Source organism: Rhamphochromis sp. 'chilingali' (assembly GCF_963969265.1).
Source record: "Rhamphochromis sp. 'chilingali' genome assembly, chromosome: 3".
NCBI classification, from domain to species: Eukaryota; Metazoa; Chordata; class Actinopteri; order Cichliformes; family Cichlidae; genus Rhamphochromis; species Rhamphochromis sp. 'chilingali'.
Window position 1 is genome coordinate 27,062,450 of NC_137931.1, and position 21,394 is coordinate 27,083,843.

General features: G+C 38.7%; 1 protein-coding gene across 3 annotated transcripts; it reads left to right on the forward strand.

The window, feature by feature from the left end:
• Positions 1 to 59: 59 nt before the first annotated feature.
• Positions 60 to 19,313, forward strand: LOC308393295 (NLR family CARD domain-containing protein 3-like). 3 transcript variants are annotated; one of them, XR_013970952.1, is made up of 11 exons: positions 60 to 196; positions 1,523 to 1,660; positions 1,745 to 1,843; positions 4,217 to 4,339; positions 6,704 to 6,776; positions 7,820 to 8,033; positions 8,134 to 9,916; positions 10,044 to 10,217; positions 13,468 to 13,641; positions 13,916 to 13,986; positions 14,162 to 14,207. XR_013970952.1 is itself a non-coding variant. In XM_080876956.1 (11 exons), the coding sequence occupies exons 2-11, from the start codon at positions 1,572 to 1,574 to the stop codon at positions 14,731 to 14,733; spliced, it is 3,348 nt and encodes a 1,115-aa protein (XP_080733082.1). In that variant the 5' UTR covers positions 65 to 196; positions 1,523 to 1,571; the 3' UTR covers positions 14,734 to 19,312. The 3 variants fall into 3 exon arrangements, 2 of the variants coding, with proteins under 2 accessions (XP_080733082.1, XP_080733083.1); XM_080876956.1 differs by having other exon boundaries at positions 65 to 196; positions 13,940 to 13,986; positions 14,162 to 19,312; XM_080876957.1 differs by lacking the exon at positions 60 to 196 and adding an exon at positions 230 to 463 and having other exon boundaries at positions 13,940 to 13,986; positions 14,162 to 19,313.
• Positions 19,314 to 21,394: the final 2,081 nt, after the last annotated feature.

Below are 21,394 nucleotides of genomic sequence, written 5' to 3' on the forward strand. Positions count from 1 at the left end.
TAATAGGAATATTTCAAGGTTCCCTTACAGATATTATTTCATTATAAAATGCGTTTGTGGTCATAGCTGATTAGTCCTCATCAGAATAAAGTTTATTTTATTTGGCAGCAGTTGGCGCTAATGCGCCGGTTTCTAATAGCCAAAGAAGAAGACCACTGGTAGAGCAGCTGGATTTCTTCACCGTGTGCTCGGGACTGTAAGTTTTCCCTTATTTTAAACTGTATGCTCGCTGTCAGAGAAGTGTCTGCTTTCACTCTGCTACATATAGAATCAGCAGAAAGCCGCCGCTCGGCTCTTCCGGTGCCTTTGGTAACTTTAGTCGGGGCGGAGCATTTCCAGCTGGTTTCCGTTATATGAGGCAACACAGCCATTTTCCCCGAATAACTCTAACGACCGCTGTTTTTAAATACCACAACCTCAGTCACCCCAACCACTCACAACTTTAAAAGACAGCTTACTGTCGGTAAATAATAAAATCTATTTCTGTTTACTTTCTGTTTCCCGTCGGGATGTTAATCCTTACATGCTTTTCAGGTCAAGTTTGAGAGCAGGTTCATTGTGTGTCAAATTCCTGCGTGTCTTATGTTGGCCGTGTGAGAAGTTATGTTTACAACACTTTCACTTTAAGGAGGATGTTGTTAATGTTAATGTTAATTACAGAATTACAAAATCATGCGTGTTGTTATGATACTTGTAGTGATGGAGTGTTGCCAGCTGTGGGCGCAGCGGCATCCACGCTGGCCTTTGAGACGCTGCTCTCGACTGAATGCTGGTTATTACTTAGGTGGACCTCAGAAGCGCTCTATACAGGAGGGCAAAAGTAAAAGTTTGAGGTTTAATGATGTTTTTAATTACAGTAGGATGGCGTCAGCAGGTCATGACGTCATTGTGACGTGGTAGGGCGTCATATTGAAAAAAATTAGTGTTTTACAGCCCTTTTAATGGCCTTTCATATGCTATATTACTCAATATGGTTCAAAAAATCAAGGTAACCTTTGACCTCGAACTTTGACAAAGTGAACTTTGACCTAACAGTGAAGGTAAAGGTCAAATGGTCATTCCTTATTTTCACATACATTTTCATTTAAATTATTATGCCTGTCATGATTTCATGTCTTAGGTGAAACAGGGCATGATATTATGGGATAGTAGATGTTTTTTCCTTCTAAACAAAGTGTTGTACAGTCTCCCTTCTTTCTTCTTGTAATAATGTCAGACATGCTATTTATACATTCAAATCTATAAATAGATTTGTTGCAGACATGATGTGGGAAACCTGTAGGGTATCTGTTTTTGAAGTTTCCTCCTTATCAGTCAAAAACAGGTAATGCATGTTCACAGATTTTAGTTACTCACTGTTGGAGGGATTTATAACCCACTGACCCTAAAGGCTGGTCAGTTTAGAACAGCAGACCCTTCATTCAAACACAGAGGGTGTAGGGTCAGCTTAGAACTACCGGTAGATACTCGTGTCATTAAATGCATCCTGTATGTTCTGGGATGATTTGTGTTTCCTCTCCAGGTGAAGGTAGAAAGTGTGTTTTAGCTGATGTGGATGTGAATTCAGCAGCATGGATCAGTGTGAGGACAGAGAGGAGGGAGTCCCTCCATCTAAAACCACTCTGTGTGGGGAACATGAGAGCCAGACCACAGCTCAGAGGTGAGATGACCATCTCTAACTGTCCATGACTCTTCTCCATGTCACAGCTCAGCACTCACATCACTGCTCCATCATTATTCACAGGAACCAACCTGGAACTGAACCCAGCTGTGTGTCCTTAAAGAGTGATGCCTCAGTTGAATGCCACATTGAATTTAAACAACAACCCTCTGCTGCAGGGAGGTAAACATGAACATGGGCTTTTTTGGGTCTTATTTACATAACAGAGTTTAATAGTTTACCACAAGTTTAAAATGACAAATACAATTTAAAATATTTAAGAAAATTTTTTAAAACGATACAGACACAGTTATTGAAGAATTAAAGAGGTAAATCATCTAAAACAGCTACCCACAGAATCTGAATGGTTCCTGTTCCTGTTAAATTAATCAAGTGTTAACAAAGAATACAGTTTAGGAACTAAAACAGATCTTCTGAGCTGAGGACAGACTTCAGAGACCTGCAGTATGATTCTGTCACTGAAATGAGTTTGAGGTGGTCTATAGGACCAGGTAGCATAGAACTGATATACAGTGGCAGCTTCCTGATACAGAGATTGAACAAAGACAAGTAAAATGTGTCTATCATGTCTTTTAGATGTAAAGAAAGGCTTTTTTAAATCCAAAGTAGAGATGAGTACTGCTACCATCAGCGGTGCTAGCAGCAGCAGGTCATCGGCCTCACGTCTGTGTTTTTATCATTCTGCTCAGGTGGTTACAGTCGACATACAAACCTTCATTTTCTTTATATGCTTGTTAGCACAGACGGCCTCTACCTTATATTCCACCTGCTGAGTAGCTGATCGATATCTTAGGACGACACTTATTTGGCTTTGTTCATTACTGAAGTATGATGAATTAGTTTAAGTGACTTGAATTTCTTTTTCCACTCAGCGAGGTCAGCAGCTTTTATTCTTCCACTAAAACAAATGTGATGCCTTTCTAATTTGTTTCCAACCATTTCATTATACAGTAATTGTTAACTTACCCATATTACACAAACACTGTGAACTAGGGCTGCCACGATTCCTCGAGTAGTCACGATTACGTTGACGACTAATTTAATAGTCGACGCGTCTTTTGAAGCTTTGTAAGATGCTGAAAGACGCCGGAATAAGTAGGATTTAAGAGTGTAGTAACGGACTGAAACAAAAGATGGCAGCAATGCATTTACAAGGATGCCAGCTGCTGTTAAACGCCAAAGAAGAAGCAGTCTGTGTCCAAATTCAGAGGCCGCATTTGTAGGCCGATTATGTTACAGCGACGCGACAAAGGCTGTCCAAACTTGAAGACTTCTCCATATGCGGCAGGCAAATGCGTCCTTAATTTCCCCCAGATCTGAAGGATTGGTCGGGTGTATCATTCGTGACACAACCTATCCCAGAATTCATAGCGCGGCTCAGTCAATTCCAGTTTCCAACAATGGCGGCAGCTACTTAGGTTTAATGTTACTGTTATTACTCTTTCTGGGTTGCAAAATAAAGTTTTCAGATATTTTCAGGCGAGAATGTAGCTGTGTAAACTTCAAATATTTGCTCAATTTATCAAGACATCACACATTTGCAAAAGTGATCTGACGTTTTCATAGACGAGCTGGCCGGGGGGTCAAGGTTCAACTCCCGGCACATCGTTTTCAAACCGTCCGCGGTCTTTCGCTACTAAGGTTTAACATGATACAGTATAAGTCACTTAGATAACTTAAAAATGCTATTGCTTGGCTTTTTTCAGTGTTTTGTTTGTTCCTGAGTAAACCGGTTTAGCTGAGATTAAAGTTTTAGTTTTCACACAGTTGAATAAACGTCAAACAGAAAACCAATTAAACAGAAGTGTGAGATGGTAGAGAATTTACTCCAGTGTCCTGTAATATTTTAGATAGCAAGGAGCAGACGGCTGAGTTTATTAAACTCCACCAAGACAATCTGCAAATTTCATTAAAAGTTTAATAAACCATCATCTTATCTTTAGTTTTGGTTAGCACATACCTTAAACACTTTAAACACTAAGCTAATGATAGTTATATAAGAGCAGATGCATGCTGGTGCAATATCCTGTACATTTTATGTCCAATGGATCTAATTAGTCGACTAATCGCAAAAATAATCAGTGACTAGTCGACTATCAAAATAATCGTTTGTGGCAGCCCTTTTGTGAACCATGTAAACCAGCACAACATGATCTCAGATTCAAAGGTAACCATCAGAGGAGGAGCAAAGCCAGCAGGAATCATCAGCTGAGCGTTTTTTTGTCGTCATCAAACGAGTACAAACTACTGCAAACAAAGAAAGTTGTTAGTGTAGGAAGAATGCCTTTCTTGTTAGCTTCCTCCATACTATGTAAACTGTTAAAAACTCTGTATTTTGAACATGAACCTGAGCACAGCTACATCTCCTTGAAGACTGCTGCCTCAGACTGCTGCCATCATATTGATGTTATTAGAAAGCAGGATGAGAGTGAGACTAGAGCTCAGATGTGAGTTGACCATGTCTAACTGTCACAAACTCTCTGACCTCCATGGCACTGCTGAGCCCTCAAATCAATGCACCGTCTTTATTTACAGAAATACAGTTAGGACTACAGCTGGATCTGACCCCAGTCCTGAACCTAGCAATGTGTCCTTGAAGAGCACTGCCTCGGCTGAACGGGTCATTGAATTTAAAGGACAGCCCTGTACTGCGGAGAGGTAAACATGAGCTTTGCTCCACATACAGTGCTCCGAAATGTCTTAACAAAGGAATATGTCAATTTTTCAACATGAGCTCAGCTTGATGTGTTTTTGTTTTTAGTGAAAGTCAAAGAAGAAAAAACTAAAACACGGCTGATGACGGAGTTTATGAGTCTAGTGTGTGTTTGAAATGAAAAACAGATTTACGAACATGTTGAAAAAAAGAAAAGCTCAGAAAAACCAAGTTAATAAAGAGTTAACTGCATTAAGGACGCTGTGTAAATGTACATAAAATTTGTATTTGATCATTTTTAAATCTCATAAATCCACATCTTATTTACAATTGAATACAGACAACATATAAAATCTTTAAATAAGCCAATGTACCATTTTAAGAAGAGCAGTAGCTCATTTTGAATTTGATGGCAGCAGCACAGCCCAGTGGAACAAGGTTGCCACTGTGTAGAACTCTCTCTTCTTTACACAACAGTCCATAAACATCTGGGACCAGTTGCTGGACCTTTGGGAGAGCAATGGTGTCTCATTCTTGTTTGATATAGTATTTTCGCTGCTCAACAGCTCCAGGTCTTCTTTGTCATATTTTTCATTTTATGATGCACCAAAGGTTTTAGTTGTTTGAAGATCTGGACTGCAGGTAGGCCAGCTCTACATTCAGGCTCCTCTAAAACCGTTTAGCACTGATGGTGCCTTTAAGATTTGCAAGCTGCGAGTTCCATAGGCACCAGTGCACGCCCACACATCAGAGGCTCCGGCTGTCAAACTGAACACTGATACCAAGCTGCATGTTTTTTCCCCCTCTTTAGTCTGGGGGATGAAAGATCCATGTCTTCCAAAAAGAATTTCAAATTTTCTTTTGTCTGATGACAGAACAGTTTTCCACTTTTCCTCAGTCCATTTTAAATAAGCTTTGGCCCGGAGAAAGCAGTGCTATTTCTGGATTATTTTCACTTCTTACTTATTTTTTTGCATGAAAAAGCTTTAACCTGCATTTGCGTATGCCATGGGGAAGTGTTCCTTAGCTCATCCAGTGATTTTCATGACAGAGTCATGCCTACACTGCAAAAACTCAAAATCTTACCAAGTATATTTGTCTAATTTCTAGTCAAAATAATCTCATTACACTTAAAATAAGAAAGTCAGCTAGAGAGTAACATTTAAGTTAGATATAGAAACTTGTTTTTAGACAGTGCATCTTGGACCTGGAGAATTTTCACTTGTTCCATTGGCAGTTTTTTCACTTAATACAAGATATTCTTGCTTGAAATAAGTGAAATAAATCTGCCAATGAAACAAGTGATGATCTTCCATTGGCACCCTACGATGATGCAGTAGATGATGAGATAGTCACAGACTTCACAAATTTACATTGAGGAACATTATTCTGAAATTGTTCAGTAATTTGTAGATGCATTTTGTTGCAGACCAGTAAACTCTGCCCATCTTTATTTCAGAGAAACTCTGCCTCCCCAAGATGATATTTATTTCATTAATTAACTAATTATTGTACAATGGTTCTGTTTTTTTTTTTGTTTTTTTAGCACCACTTACTTTTTGTCACAATCATAACTTAAAAAAAACATTTTTCCTAATCCTGGGTCTTTGATCCAGAGTTGTGAGGTTTTGTAATGAATTCTTGCTTATTATTTAAAGTTCTGTTTGTTATCTAGTTTTTTTAATTGTTACATTCAATTGTTATGTTTCTCCTTTATATCTTGAGGTTTCTGGCTGTTTATTTCCAGTAGTTGTTTTGGCAGGATACATAGATTCTTGTGCTATTTTTTAGCCTTGTGTTCGTCTGCGTTAAGTTTGAGTGTTTTCTCAGGTAATTCCTGCATATTTATTTGTATTATTAGCCTTCTCTGTCTTGTTTGTAGTTCAACATCTTTAGTGCTGCAGAAATGTGCTGGTTAGCAAAGCTGCCTTATATTCCACCTGTTGAGTAGCTGATTGACATCTTAGGATCAATACTTAGTTGGCTTTGTTTATTACTGAAGAATGATGGTTTAGTTTAAGTGATTCGAATGTATAACAAGTGTGATGCCACTTTTATGGATTTTTAACCATTTTATTATACAGTAGTTGTTAATTTACACATTTACACAGAAAATAGAAAATATATCAAATGTTTAAATGACAAAAATGTGTCATTTGAACAAGAACAGTTGCTCATTTTGAATTTGATAGCAGCAACACAATATATATATATATATATATATATATATATATATATATATATATATATATATATATATATATATATATATATATATATAACTTGTATACTTGTATGGGCAAAGTGTATAAAAATCACTTGCCAAGCATAAAACTGAATGAAGCCAATTCTTGAAATTTTCTTTACAGTGTCACCAGGTCAGATGTTCCCACTGGTCCGACTGTCCCGCAGGATAAAAAACACCTGGACTCCATATTTAAGGTCTGTACGTTTACAATTACTTGTTTTTTTCTGTTCATTTCATTGTAAGTTTTTCAATTTTTCACAAAGAATAAAATTCAAAAGAAAAGCTTAATAATTTGATTTAGCTCCTGATGGAACTTTATTCAGCCAGAAACTCCACATAAGGACTACAAACAGATTGAATTAGATTAAAACTAGGAGAAAGTTTATTTGCACTTTCAGTTAAGCTAATGTTAACTAACTTTAGCAGGGAGAAAGCAAGTTTTATCGATTGAAGACTGGGTGTGGGCTACCAGGAATTTGACTGACGTGGCTTTCTTCTGGCTGACGTTAGCTAATGCTCTTTTTGCTAGTATGGACACATTTCAAGGTGTCTAATGTAACAAAATGAGGTGGATAAAGTCAGCTGATCATTCCAATCCTATGTTGCTCATCTGGATGATAAAATATCTTGCCAATATTTTGTAAGTTAATAATAATAAGTAACCGTTGACTGATTTATGTAATGTTGTTAAATTATAAGTGGTTGTAAATGTTATTATATGCAAAACAATTAATGAATCGAAATCCTAGTTGTCTTATCTTCTAAATACTTTACCAGGTAATATTATCCATGATAACCACACATCGATTATGTGGTTATTGTTCGTATAGTCTATTTACAACTTACTTAAATATTTAGTTATCCTTTTTTAGAGCTTTGGATTGTGAATATAACCAGAACTTCAGAGAATATCAAGGTTCTGTTCTTTTTCCAGCACACCAGTGCTGATTCGCCATGTCCCTTTTCACTGTAGGAGAAAAACAAGGTAGCCGGTAAGTCCGGTCAGGAGAATCACTTCACCGGAGAGGCATAAAACATATATTGTATCAGTAGATACTGTTATAATTGTGTAAAAAGCAATCATGGCTAATGCTTGCTTGCTTCAATATAAAGGGCAATAAAGAAAGAACTAGACCATTACATTAAAAGTATGTCCAACATATAGCTGATGCATGGCTGATGTTTCTCAATGATTTCAGTCTGAATGTGAATGTAGCATTCAAATAATGTTTTCCAGCTGTTGGAGGAGAACCTCAATGCTTTTGTGAAGAATGAACTGAAAAAGATCCAGAAGGTTCTGAGTCCAGATTACATAAAGAGTCAGGCAGAGGAGTTGTTGCAGGGTGACCATGAGATGGAGAGGAAGAGCAGCAGCGAGGCATTTCTTCGGATCACAGCGAACTTCCTGAGAATAATGAAGCAGGAGGTGCTGGCTCAACGTCTGGAGAATAGTAAGAGGATTTCTCTAAAGATATAATAAGTGGTAGACCATTTTATTATTATTACTATTATTATTTATATTACATAAATGTTGTTTGTGTATTCTTTTAGGATTCCCCATCATGTGTCAGAATAAACTTAAATCTAACCTGAAAAAGAAGTTCCAGTGTGTGTTTGAGGGAATTGCTAAAGCCGGAAACCCAACCCTTCTGAATCAGATCTACACAGAGCTCTACATCACAGAGGGAGGGACTGCAGAGGTCAACCAAGAACATGAGATTAGACAGATTGAAACAACATCCAGGAAATCAGACAGACCAGAAACAACAATTAGACAAAAAGACCTCTTCCAGACATCTGGAAGAGATAAGCCAATCAGAACAGTCCTGACAAAGGGAGTGGCTGGCATTGGAAAAACATTCTTAACGCAGAAGTACATACTAGATTGGGCTGCTGAAAAAGCCAACCAGGACATCCAATTCATGTTTCCATTCACTTTCAGAGAGCTGAATTTGTTGAAAGAGAAAAAGTTCAGCCTGGTGGAACTTGTTCATCACTTCTTTACTGAAACCAAAGAAGCAGGAATCTGCAGCTTTGAAGACTTCCAGGTTCTGTTTATCTTTGATGGTCTGGATGAGTGTCGACTTCCTCTAGACTTCCACTACACAGAGACCCTGACTGATGTTACAGAGCCCACTGCAGTGGGTGTGCTGCTCACAAACCTCATCAGAGGTAAGCTGGTTCCATCTGCTCGAATCTGGATAACCACACGACCTGCAGCAGCCAATCAGATCTATCCTGAGTGTATTGACATGGTGACAGAGGTTAGAGGGTTCACTGAACAACAGAAGGAGGAGTACTTCAAGAAGAGATTCAGAGAAGAACAGGCCAGCAGGATCATCTCCCATATCAAGACATCACGAAGCCTCCACATCATGTGCCACATCCCAGTCTTCTGCTGGATCACTGCTACAGTTGTGGAGGATGTGCTGAAAACCAAAAAGAGGAGAGAGTTGCCTAAGAACTTGACTGAGATGTACATCCACTTCCTGGTGGTTCAGGCCAAAGTGAAGAAGGTCAAGTATGATGGAGGATTTGAGACAGATCCACACTGGAGTCCAGAGAGCAGGAAGATGATTGAGTCTTTGGGAAAACTGGCTTTTGATCAGCTGCAGAGAGGAAACCTGATCTTCTATGAATCAGACCTGACAGAGTGTGGCATCGATATCAGAGCAGCCTCAGTGTACTCAGGAGTGTTCACACAGATCTTTATAGAGGAGAGAGGACTGTACCAGGACAAGGTGTTCTGCTTTGTTCATCTGAGTGTTCAGGAGTTTCTGGCTGCTCTTCATGTCCATCTGACCTTTATTAAGTCTGCTATCAATCTGCTGGAAGATCAAATCTCCCAGAAGTGTGAAACAAGAGAATTTGCAGAGACACAATTCTATGTGAGTGCTATGGACAAGACTTTAAAGAGTCCAAATGGACACCTGGACTTGTTACTCCGCTTCCTTCTTGGTCTCTCACTGAAGGAAAATCAGACTCTCCTACGAGGTCTTTTGACACAGATAGGATGTGGCTCACAGACCAAGCAGGAAAATATCCTGTACATCAAAGAGAAGATCAATCAGAATCTGTCTGCAGAGAAAAGCATCAACCTGTTCCACTGTCTGAATGAACTGAATGATCATTCTCTAGTGGAGAAGATCCAACAGGCCCTGAGTTCAGGAAGTCTCTCTACAGATAAACTGTCTCCTGCTCAGTGGTCAGCTCTGGCCTTCATCTTACTGTCATCAGAAGAAGATCTGAATGTGTTTGACCTGAAGAAATACTCTGCTTCAGAGGAGGCTCTTTTGAGGCTGCTGCCAGTGACCAAAGCCTCCTGCAAAGCTCTGTAAGTAAACAGTGGTGTTTCTTTACAATCCATTACTTAGTGGACAGTGGAGAGTATTTAATAACTTACTACACATTTTCTTATTTCCATTTTCTCTTATTTTATTTTATTTTTTTACATTTTGAAGACTGAATATCTGTAACCTGTCAGTGAGAAGCTGTGAAGATCTGTCCTCAGTTCTCAGCTCCCCGTCCTCTAATCTCAAAGAACTTGACCTGAGTAACAACAACCTGCAGGATTCAGGAGTGAAGCTGCTGGCTTCTGGACTGAAGAGTTCACATTGTATACTGGAAAGTCTCAGGTCAGTATTCACATATCTGTTACAACTCATAACATGTAGATGAATTTGTAAGACTGTATGATTTGCAAATTAATTGTTGCATATCCTTCTTTATTTTGGATATTAGTTTTATTAAGATTTTATATTATTTTCCTCTGCTTTTGCTTCTTGCTTGTGACTGTGAATTCACATTTAACCCTTTAAAGCCGGTTTTGCGTAACTATTTTTAAATACCTGTAGAACCGGAACCACGTAAGCTAGCGCAATAATATTTTTTTGCACATGAAACCAGAGGAGTTGTACTTACATCTTATGCCATCAGCTTGTCCTAGGTCACGGTTTCCTTCCACATATAGCTTTGCAAAAATTGCATAAAAAGCGCTTGCAGGAAGAAAAACATAATATTCCAGAAACACACTTTGCCAATGCGATCAGCTGTTCGTAACACTTCCTACATTGAAATAGACATCAGCGTGACCGATCGCATGTCCCCCATTACCTGCCCAAAACCGGAAGTGACGTCATTTTCGCGGAAAATGTAGTTTTTTACTTGTAGGCCTTAAAAGCCTATACTGTTTTTTTTTTAAGTCATGTTTGACATGCTTAGAACTCAAATTGCACTGCTTTAAATAGTTTATTTTGATGCACATGCTGTTTTCTTTGCAAATTTGCATCATAGGATTGTTTTTAGTTTTTTCTGCAGTATATAAAAATTGTTGTATCTCAAAAATAAAACTATGAAGACACTCAAAATAAATTTCCTGTTCCTATTTTTTGCAACTTCTTTGTATATAAAGTTTTGAGGGATGAACCTCTTAAATTTCTCCAAGTAGAAATATATGTAAAAAAGACAAAAACGAATTTGAAATTATTTGTAGTTTATTGCACTTTTTTGCAATTTATGCAGTTACTATGGACTTAATGCAAACATATTATTAAAATTTGGGCTATAACAGTTGTATTGATGTATAGCAACAAAAATGGCACTACAGCATGTAAAAATATAAAGTAAGCTCTGGTGGACTTGGTTCTATGGTAGGTCTTAAAGGGTTAAAAAACCTTTTAGTAATACTCTTGTCAAACACTTCACCCTTCAATACATTTAAATGTTTGAACTGTGATGATCAAATATTTTTAGACTTTTCCTTCTGAATGACACTTCGGTGACGTTCTTTTAGATATTCACTTTGTTCTCATAAAAATATAATAAGTTTGATGATTTTACTTTTCATCATCGGGTCAATATTTTGGCTTAATGAACCACAGCTCTAAGAAAACCTTTGTCTGGTGTTACTAAAGCCAACTGTGATTTGATAGCAGCCTTGAGCTAGTCTGTATTTTTATACTTTTTGTGGAAGGTGTTAATCATCATAGTCTGCACAACTGTCAACTATCAACACTGTTCTCCATGACTGTGGTTGGGTGTTACTGACCTAGACTGCTTATACAATGTTTGAATACTTTTTTACTGTAATATGACCATAGTTGAGATTTCTGATTATCATGTGCTATAAGCTACAATTATCAATGTTAAAACACAGGCTTGAAATATTTCACTTTCACTATAGAATACATACAAGTTTACCATACCACATTAAATTACAAAAAAGTATTTTCACAATATTCCAGTGTTCACATGCTGGATGGACTAGGGAACGATATCAAGTGAACTATGTTGATCTGTGAAATCAGAACCCCAGTACACGAAATCTGCCTCGGCTCTCTGTTTATAAAGTCTAGTCTCTGATCCTATGAGCATTATCCAGTTGAGAGTGCAGAGCTTAGATGGAGCCAACAGATGAGGGGATTTGCTCAGTTCTAACTGCATCTATTCTGGATGTCTATCCTTCTTATCTCTGAGGAACCCTTGTAGCTCAAGGAAGATTCCCCAGCAACACATATTAATGACAGCTCCCATCTAGATCAGTGCTCTAGGAATATGACTGGTTTTATTTTAGTGACTCGGTAAACTAAGCCACAGGGGTCTGTAACTTTTAAAAGCCTGGACTAACCTGTAAGAGCTACTAACTAATTTGGGATTAATACTCAGATTTTTAAACAATAATTAAATCACCTGAGTTATACTAAGTTAATTAACCTACTCTGAACGAATGCTGATTTCTTCTGATACTTGAGTTAAATTTATCATCAACTCATCCTCATATGAAAATCAGTTTTAACATAATTCTTTTTTAAATTCAAATACATAGGAATCATTTTTTCTTACTATTTCTCTTCAAAACTCTGTGCTTGTCAATTATACTATATAGATAACTATAGTAATAGTAAATATACTTACTAGAGTTTATTTTATTAGCTCATACATATGTTATAGTCAGAGATTTTTTTATATTCCCAGCTTCTCAATGTCACACACACACACACACACACACACACACACACACACACACACACACACACACACACACACACACACACACACACACACACACACACAGCCTCCAAGTCCAACTCACACACACTCTCAGTGATAAGCAATTAAGCAGTTAAGTATGATCAACTGTCAGCAAACTCACATATGAATTATGGTTCTGTGTTTAACAATCACAACATACTTAATACCTTTTTTTTTCATTCAGAATCATATATAAAGATGAGCTGGAGACACATTTTTTCTTTTCACAAGGCAGAAGCTGGATCATGTCTACACACAAAATCCAGACATTGGAGCAGACATTATAAACTGTATTGCTCATTAATCATATTATTAGACTTCGGTTATATTTTTGATTAAGATGAAGACATAGTGTTTTCAGTGGGAGAAACATTTCATCACTCACCCAAGTGACTTCTTTAGTCTCAGCTGATTGAAGGTTTCCCCAACCTTATGAACAGTACATTTGCATAACGACTGAAACTAGCACCACGGATTAAGATAATTTATTCATAGCATTCTGTATCATTTTAAACATACAAGGCTGGATGTTGAGTCCTTTTACCCTCTCTCACATGTAATTGGTGTAAGCGGGGGGACCTCGTCTCTTCAAATGCTTAATAAGAACCAACTCAATGACAGATTTGAATAGGTGGAATCAAATCTGAAAACACAGCACAAGAAATGGCTTTAAAGATGAACACACAAATGACAGATATAGACTGATATATATACTGATATTTAGAATACTATGACATGATAGCTGCTAGCTCCCTGTTTCAGTTATTGCTCTTCTTATTTTAATATGTCATATTATTTCACAGCACACAGCAATTCCCTGGGAGTTTCCTTCATATATGTTGTGTGTGTATGTAGTCTATCAGGCTGTCTGATCGCAAAAGAAGGCTCTGATTCTCTGGCCTCAGCTCTAACGTCCAACCCCTCCCATCTGAGAGAACTCGACCTGAGCTACAATCATCTGGGAGAGTCAGCAGTGAAGCTCTTGTCTTCTGGACTGGAGAATCCAGACTGGAGTCTGGACACTCTCAGGTATGGAGAGGACTGCTACACCCACAGACAATTTCTAATAGAGGGAGGAGTGATTGAAAATATTTCTCACTGTTGATCTGTTTATTGGACTATTGCGAAATTTTGACTGATCTGTTAATCACTGATGTTAGGAGCATTTTTCCTCTTACAAGAGGCAGTGAACATAAATTGGATATATTTGTGTGTAGCAGCTGCAGGAACATCTTTGTCATTGTTTAGTTTAGACAGATGTGTGTGTCTGTCCTTGTGTGTAAAAGAGCGATGTAATGTGCAGGATGTAACCCCCTCCTTCTCTCAGGGTGGAGCCTTCAGGAGACCAATGGTTGACACCAGGTCTGAGGAAGTGTAAGTGTGTTTTTAATGTGATTCATGAACACAAAGCAGCACACATTCAACCATATTCAAACTGTCACATCACTCATTCACATCTCTGATGTCAGGAGTCATCATCAAAGTGTCAATCAATGAACAGATGATGGATCAATAACTGCAACTGGATTGTGTTTGTTCTCTCCATCAGATTCCTGTCAACTCACAATCAACACAAACACAGTACACAAGAATCTTAAGCTGTCTGACAACAACAGGAAGGTGACATATGTTAAGGAGGAGCAGCCATATCCTGATCATCCAGACAGATTTGATGACTGGTGCCCCCAGGTGCTGTGTAGAGAAGGTCTGACTGGTCGCTGTTACTGGGAGGTCGAGAAAAATGGACAGGTTCACATATCAGTGAGTTATGAAAGAATCCCAAGAAAAGGGCACAGAGATGAAAGAAATGACATTGAATTTGGATTTAACGATCAGTCCTGGTGTCTCAGCTTCTCTAAACGAGGTTGCTTTGCTTGGCACAACAATAGAGAAATGTTCATCTGCTCTTCCTATTGTTGGTCTGGCAGAGTAGCAGTGTATCTGGACTGTCCTGCTGGCACTCTGTCCTTCTACAGAGTCTCCTCTGACACTCTGATCCACCTCCACACCTTCAACACCACATTCACTGAACCTCTTTATCCTGGGTTTGGGTTTGTGTTCAGAACAACATCAGGGTTTTCGATCTCTCTTGATTCTTCAGCTTCTCTGTGTTCAGTTTAGTGTAAATAGCGTCTTGTCTCATTATTTCTCTCTGTACCGTCCAAACTTTAATGTCACCATGTCTTTTGATGAATGAATAAGTTATAAGTGTAATCAAATAGCAAACATCATTTTATGGTCTTCAACTTGAACCCTCTCAGGCTCAAATTAAGTTTTTGTTGCTAATGCACAAAAGAATACCTGCAGTGGTACTTCTGAGTAAAAAAACCTCATAAAATATGTATGTGGGGTAATCAGGTTGTTAGCTTTTAACTGTTGCAAATCTGCAACGCCTGCCTTGAGAGGGTTAAAGAAACCTTTCTATACTGTCCCATACTGTCTGGGTAAAATTTGACCCTTTTTTTTTTTTTTTTTACAATAGAGTTCATTACCCTCAGTACCATTCGTTTTAGCCTTTGAATTTTTTAATTTGCTTTTTGCTAAAGTAGTACCACAATTACAATATTTCAGAACTTAGTGTATGTTGCTACAGATGTTTGTACCCTGAGCATGTTCCAGGTCAGATTTGATTATGCATTGAATGAGCAGCAAATGTTAGCACTTCCAGACAAGCTGTTGAACAGAGATGAACTATTCCGAGAAATATTCATATATGAATATATGTATATTTTCAATATTTTTCAATATATGAATATTGAAATATTCAGAAAATGGTAAATGGTAAATGGCCTGCATTTGAATTATAATCTAATAACTGAGAGGTTATCAAAGCAGGATACACCCTGGAAAACTTGCTAATCTATCACGACATCTGTTCAACTGTCAATCACCATACCAGCTGAATGGACTTTAGGTTAGTCTTACTGTCACATTTTTACCTAAATCCAGCCCACTGCAGACCAGATAGTTATTTTAGTTATAAAACACCTCAACATTTTTGTGTCTTATTCCTTCAGTTTTGTCTTGTAGTCTCTGGGATCTCATTAGAATAAGACATTCATTTGTTAGATCAGAACTGGGAGTCTCTGCAAAGTTTCCCTAGTTGATAAAATTACTCACCCACAGTCTTTAAACCCAGAAGATTTAACACTTTGATCTGAGCATGAACACCATGAGGTAGTCTGTTTTCTGCTGGCTGTGATTGTTGTAACTGTCCACAAGCTGTTTTTGTACAGTATTGGCGACTTGATGGACTAAACTTAAAACAATGCCACTTTCTTGTAGATACACTGAATCTATTTTAAGATAATTTCATTCAGAAAAAGTGTGTTTTTGAGTGTTTACAAAAGCACTGAAAACATGCCAGAAATAAACTCCATGCAATTATGAACATTGCAACTCAAGTAACTACCCTATATCTCAAAACCAATGTAATGCTGCTGAAGTTGCGTGGCTACATAGGCAATGACTATGAAGCGCAAAAAGAAAAGCTTCTGTGGACACATACCATGAGTCACACTGATGATTGTTGTGATTTTTCCAGTAACTGAATCATGGAATGATGTTCTTTTACTGTATTTTGCAATACCTCTAGACCCATGACGTCTCAACACAGTACACAGTGTTTTTAAATATGATGTGATTCATGCATGGTTACAGTTACTGAGGTATATCTAAAAATTAAATAGAGCACTGGTTTTGTAAGGAAGTAAAATAGTAGATATCTGCTGGTGGTTTTGAATGTGTTGAATAAAATGTATCGAAGAACTTGCTTGGCTAAATCTGCCTATTAAGTTTCAGGATGCGAATCAAGACTGGACCAAGACTCCTGTTGGTCACTGCTCATATTAGTCATTTGCATGACATTTAATACTAAATACTTTCTTATTATCAGTGATGAACGTTAGCACTGAATGCCAATGTGAATATCGTCCTTGTCAGTGCTGTATGCATGGAGTTGTAGTTCCTGAGAGTGACCACTGGATGGCAATAAAATAATAAAAATAAAATAAAGCGTTTCTGTAATGCGTAAATTTGAATAAAGATCCAGTAAAAACAAAATTTTGCATATAATCAGTGGACTCCGCACTTGTACCGGGTGTTTCTTAGTTCTCCCAGTCACCCGAGCTTCTCATCCAACATAAACAGAAATTAAATGATAAAAAAAACGTTCTGTTTATCCGATAGATATTTTACTAAATACAGCTGATGTCTCACATTAGACATTTTTTCTAAATGAGTGTTGGTGTATTATTATTAAATGAGGGTTACTGCTGACAACAGTGTTTAACAGCTTATTATTATCATTGTTCTCATGATCAGACTGATAAAAATTAAACCTCAGGATCGGTGTGAAAATGATTCTTGTCGGTATATGAAAAATTGTACTTATTGACAGCGACCATCAGGAGGCAGTAATAGATACACTTTCTTAATGAGTCGCTGCCACTAGAACAGCCAGGTCACGGGCTTTTTATGCTCGCTGTTCTCTCCCTCATGAACAATGTATGCAGTGTTGTGTACTGTCAGAGTGGTTTTACCCAACGTGGCCAGGTTATTTAACATGGTGCACTTCATGACTGCAATAGTATTTATGAATGACACAATAACTTTAACATCACTTTCATTTTATAGATACATACATACATTTATAAAAATAAAATAAAAAAGCCCTCTCATCCCTGCGGGCGAGCTCGGGTCCTCTACCTCTGCTAGTACTAGGCAACTGCTAGTACAGTTGCCTAGTACTAGCAGGCAACTGTAGTACTATATTTATACCCCATATTTCTCCTGTTTTGGCTTCCCTTCATTGGCTTCATGTTAAATCCAGAATTGAATTCAAAATCCTGCTCCTCACATACAAGGTCTTAAATAATCAGGCCCCATCTTATCTTAATGATCTTGTAGTACCATATCACCCTATTAGAGCACTTCACTCTCGCTCTGCAGGCCTACTTGTTGTTCCTAGAGTATTTAAAAGTATCTCCATTGTAAAAGGAAAACTGACAGCCGAGCAATTTTATATCAGTGGAGAACCAATTCCAACAGTATTACAGAAGCCCATAAAGAGCCTGGGATGGTGGTATAATGCAGAACAAGTAGAACAACTAAGGCAGAACTTGGCTAATGACCTCAAGCGGATTAACAACACTGCACTCCCAGGGAAACTGAAGCTCTGGTACTTCCAGTTCGGGTTATTACCCAGACTACTGTGGCCGTTGACAATGTACAAGGTCTTGCTCAATCATTCCAATCGACTAGAGAGGCTAGTGAGCTCCTACATTAAGAAGTGGCTCGGACTTCCCAAATGCCTCAGCAGCGTTGCACTCTATAGCGACGGGATACTGGCATTGCCTATCCCTAGCCTATCTGGGGCATGGAGTCTAACAGACTAAGTTTAATCATCCGAGCGACATGCGATGTGCTGCTTTCCCCAATAAATCTGCAGCTGTGGTTTAGAAAGGACCCATCCTGCCCCTTGTGTACAGTCCCAGCCACACTCAAGCACATCTTGGTTGGTTGTAGGACGAGCCTTACTCAGGGCAGATACACATGGAGACACAACCAGGTTTCAGGTGTCTAGCTGAGAAAGTTGAGCGCAAATGAAAATCCATCAACGCTCAACCTTCCACGAACCAAGAGGAGTGTCCGTTTTTATCAGCATTTGTCCAGGAAGGAGACAAGCTGAGGACGAGCCCGTCAAACCCAGACCTGGGCCCGCTGAAGGTTGCTAGGGATTGGCAGATGCAAGTGGACTTGGATCAGAGGCTAATTTTTCCCATAGAGATCGTAACAACTACTTTGCGACCAGACCTTGTCCTTTGGTCTAACTCCCAAGAACTTGTGTACTTTATTGAGCTGACTGTACCATGGGAGGAAGTAATTGAGGAAGTATTTGAGCGTAAAAAGCTGCAGTATGCCAACTTGGCAGCTGAGGCAGAGGATAGAGGCTGGAAGATCAAGGTGCGCCTGGTGGAAGTGCGGCAGATTTGTTGCCAGTACAACAACAAAACTGCTCAGAAAGATTGGGATCAGAGGACAGGCACAATGGCAGGCTATAAGAGAATTGGCTAACACTGCTGAGAAGACCAATTACTGGCTATGGCTAAAAAGGGCTGACATCACTTGGGCAGCTAAGGCAGTCAACTAACTGCGATACACATGCCCAGGATTGATCAACCTGTGGTGGGCCTCCCTCAACAGAGTAAAACCCTGGAGAAACGAAGAAGTCAAAAAACTCAAAAGAAATTGCAGGGCAGCAGAAAGGAGATGGAGGAAAAATAAAAATACTATCAACCATCAAATATTTTGCGAGCAACTCAAAATGTACAATAATACATTAAGGAATTCAAGAAATTCATACTTCGCCAAAATAATCAATAATAACAAAAATAATCCCAAGGTCCTCTTTTCCACCATAGATCATTTATTTAACCCTGATTTTAACAGCTCCCAAAGAACCCCCACAGACTCGCTCTGTGAGCAGTTTGCAGACCACTTCAGGGGAAAAGTCAGCGCCATCAGATCTGATATTTTATCTAATCGCGATATGATTTTAACCCTTGTGTGGTGTTCATATTTTTGTTACTCAGCTAGTGTTCATGGGTCTGGTGGACCCGCTAGAGTTTTGGCTTTCCAAATTAACACTATCAAACAATTTTATGTTAAATTACTCAACAGATGTTTACTTCATCCCAATTACAAACCATATGAACAGTAAACATGGTTATTTTTTTCCCTTTACCTTTGTTAGATCACATTTATGAATTAATGTGCTTCTCGTTTTTTTTTTTGTTTTTTTGTTTTATAAAATGTTTTTAAAAAATAAATCAGTTATAATCAAGTGGAGTGAGTGGAAAGACAACACATTTACACGTGAAGCAATATGTTTCACAACTAAATGGGATCAGCTGCTCATCAATGGTGATATTAGGCCCAGAGTTGTAAAACAGGGGGAGGTGGTGCACACACTTATCCCACACTGTCCTGATGGCAGCTAGCTTGTCTCTCTGCCGTCGAGCTGGTCTGTCGTCTCGGTTATCAAAACGGATAATCCTGCAAATTTTGTGGAAGTTTTCCAGAGACATTGATGCACGGAAAAGTTCTTGCCGGTTTCTGCATCCCACAGGGATTCTGTGGATTCCCCTTTGGACCTCAAAACTCCTGCAAGGATAAGAACCCCAAAGTAGGCCTGCAGATCAATTTGGTCCATCTCCTTCCACCTCTCTCCAAAAACACACCGTCCTTCTAGATTACTGCAATCCAGAATAATTTTCTGGATGGAATCTGGGATGAAAAGCTCAAATGAAGACTTGATGTCCTGCACATGAGTAACTGCCAGCCGTGTTGGCCCTGGCTCATCACAGTAACAGCTCTGCAGGGTGGCTCATTTCTTGGGCAAGAAGACCATTCAATTTCACCAGTTATTGGCATCCATATTTCTTCACTTGCTGTCTGGTGGGCTTGTTCTGGTCCTGGAGCTGGCTGCAAATCAGGTACTCGTCTTTGTTTTGTTACTAAATGGTGCTCAACCTCATCCTCTTCTTCAAAGTCACTGTCAGACTCTGAATTTTCAGCAATGTGAAATATTCTGAACCCTCTTTGTCAACATCATCATCCGAAGCCCCTCTCTCTTCCAAAATCAATTGGATGGCCCTCGCAGCAGATAATCTTTTGCCATCTTGATCAGTTGTGATAAAGAACCACACTGGCAAAGTCTTATTTATAGTATTATGCCCCTAATTTGCAGGTGGGACAGGGTATGAGAAAATAAAATTTGGATCCCTCAAGAGAGAGGGTAAAATGTGCGGGAATGTAAGAGCAGACGGTGTTGGTAGTTGAATTTTCAACAATGTTGCAACTTTGTGGGGGAGCAGGAGGGGAAGAAAACACTATCAGCAGCACCAGAAAGGAGGAAGACAGAGTATGGGAACACAGGACCTACACTTTCAACACTTTTATTAGACCTGGGTCCAGTGGACCCGAACACCTTGTATGTAATGTAAATGCGTGGGGGGGAGGTACAGTATGAGGTCATTGAAAATTAGTTCGGATTTATGTTCTTCACAGAAAATAAGCCAAAGCCAATGAATTTCAGGTTGAAAAAATAATTAATTGTTTAATTTTTCTTTTGAGAAAAACTGAAAACGGGTCTCACAGACCCGAACACCATACAAGGGTTAAACACATCTGAGGGCTCGATTGTACCTGAGGAGACACTGGACAGCTTTGTCCTGGTTAATGCTGAGAACCTTAAGAAAGTTTTCTCCACAGTGAGACCCACCACATGTCTTTTAGATCCAATCCCCTCTTCACTCTTTAAAACACTTTATGGATTTTTTGAAGCTGAGCTTTTATACATGATGAATTGCTCTCTTCAGTTGGGTGTCTTCCCTGTTGCCTTTAAAACGGCAGTGGTGAGGCCCCTTCTGAAGAAGAGCAATTTGGATTGTAATGATTTTAATAACTACAGACCTGTATCCAACTTACCATTTTTAAGTAAAATCTTAGAAAAACTTGTTTTTACTCAGATTACTGATTTTTTGAATGATAGACAGATCCTGGAGATATTCCAGTCTGGATTTAGGGGGAAACCACAGCACAGAGACGGCTCTCCTAAAGGTTTTAAATGATCTTAGATGTAACTGGGACTCCCAAAAGCTCTCAGTCCTGGTGCTACTGGATCTAAGCGCAGCCTTTGATACAGTAGATCATGCTATTCTTTTAAACAGACTGAAACACATGGTGGGCCTCTCTGGTGCTGTACACAACTGGTTCACTT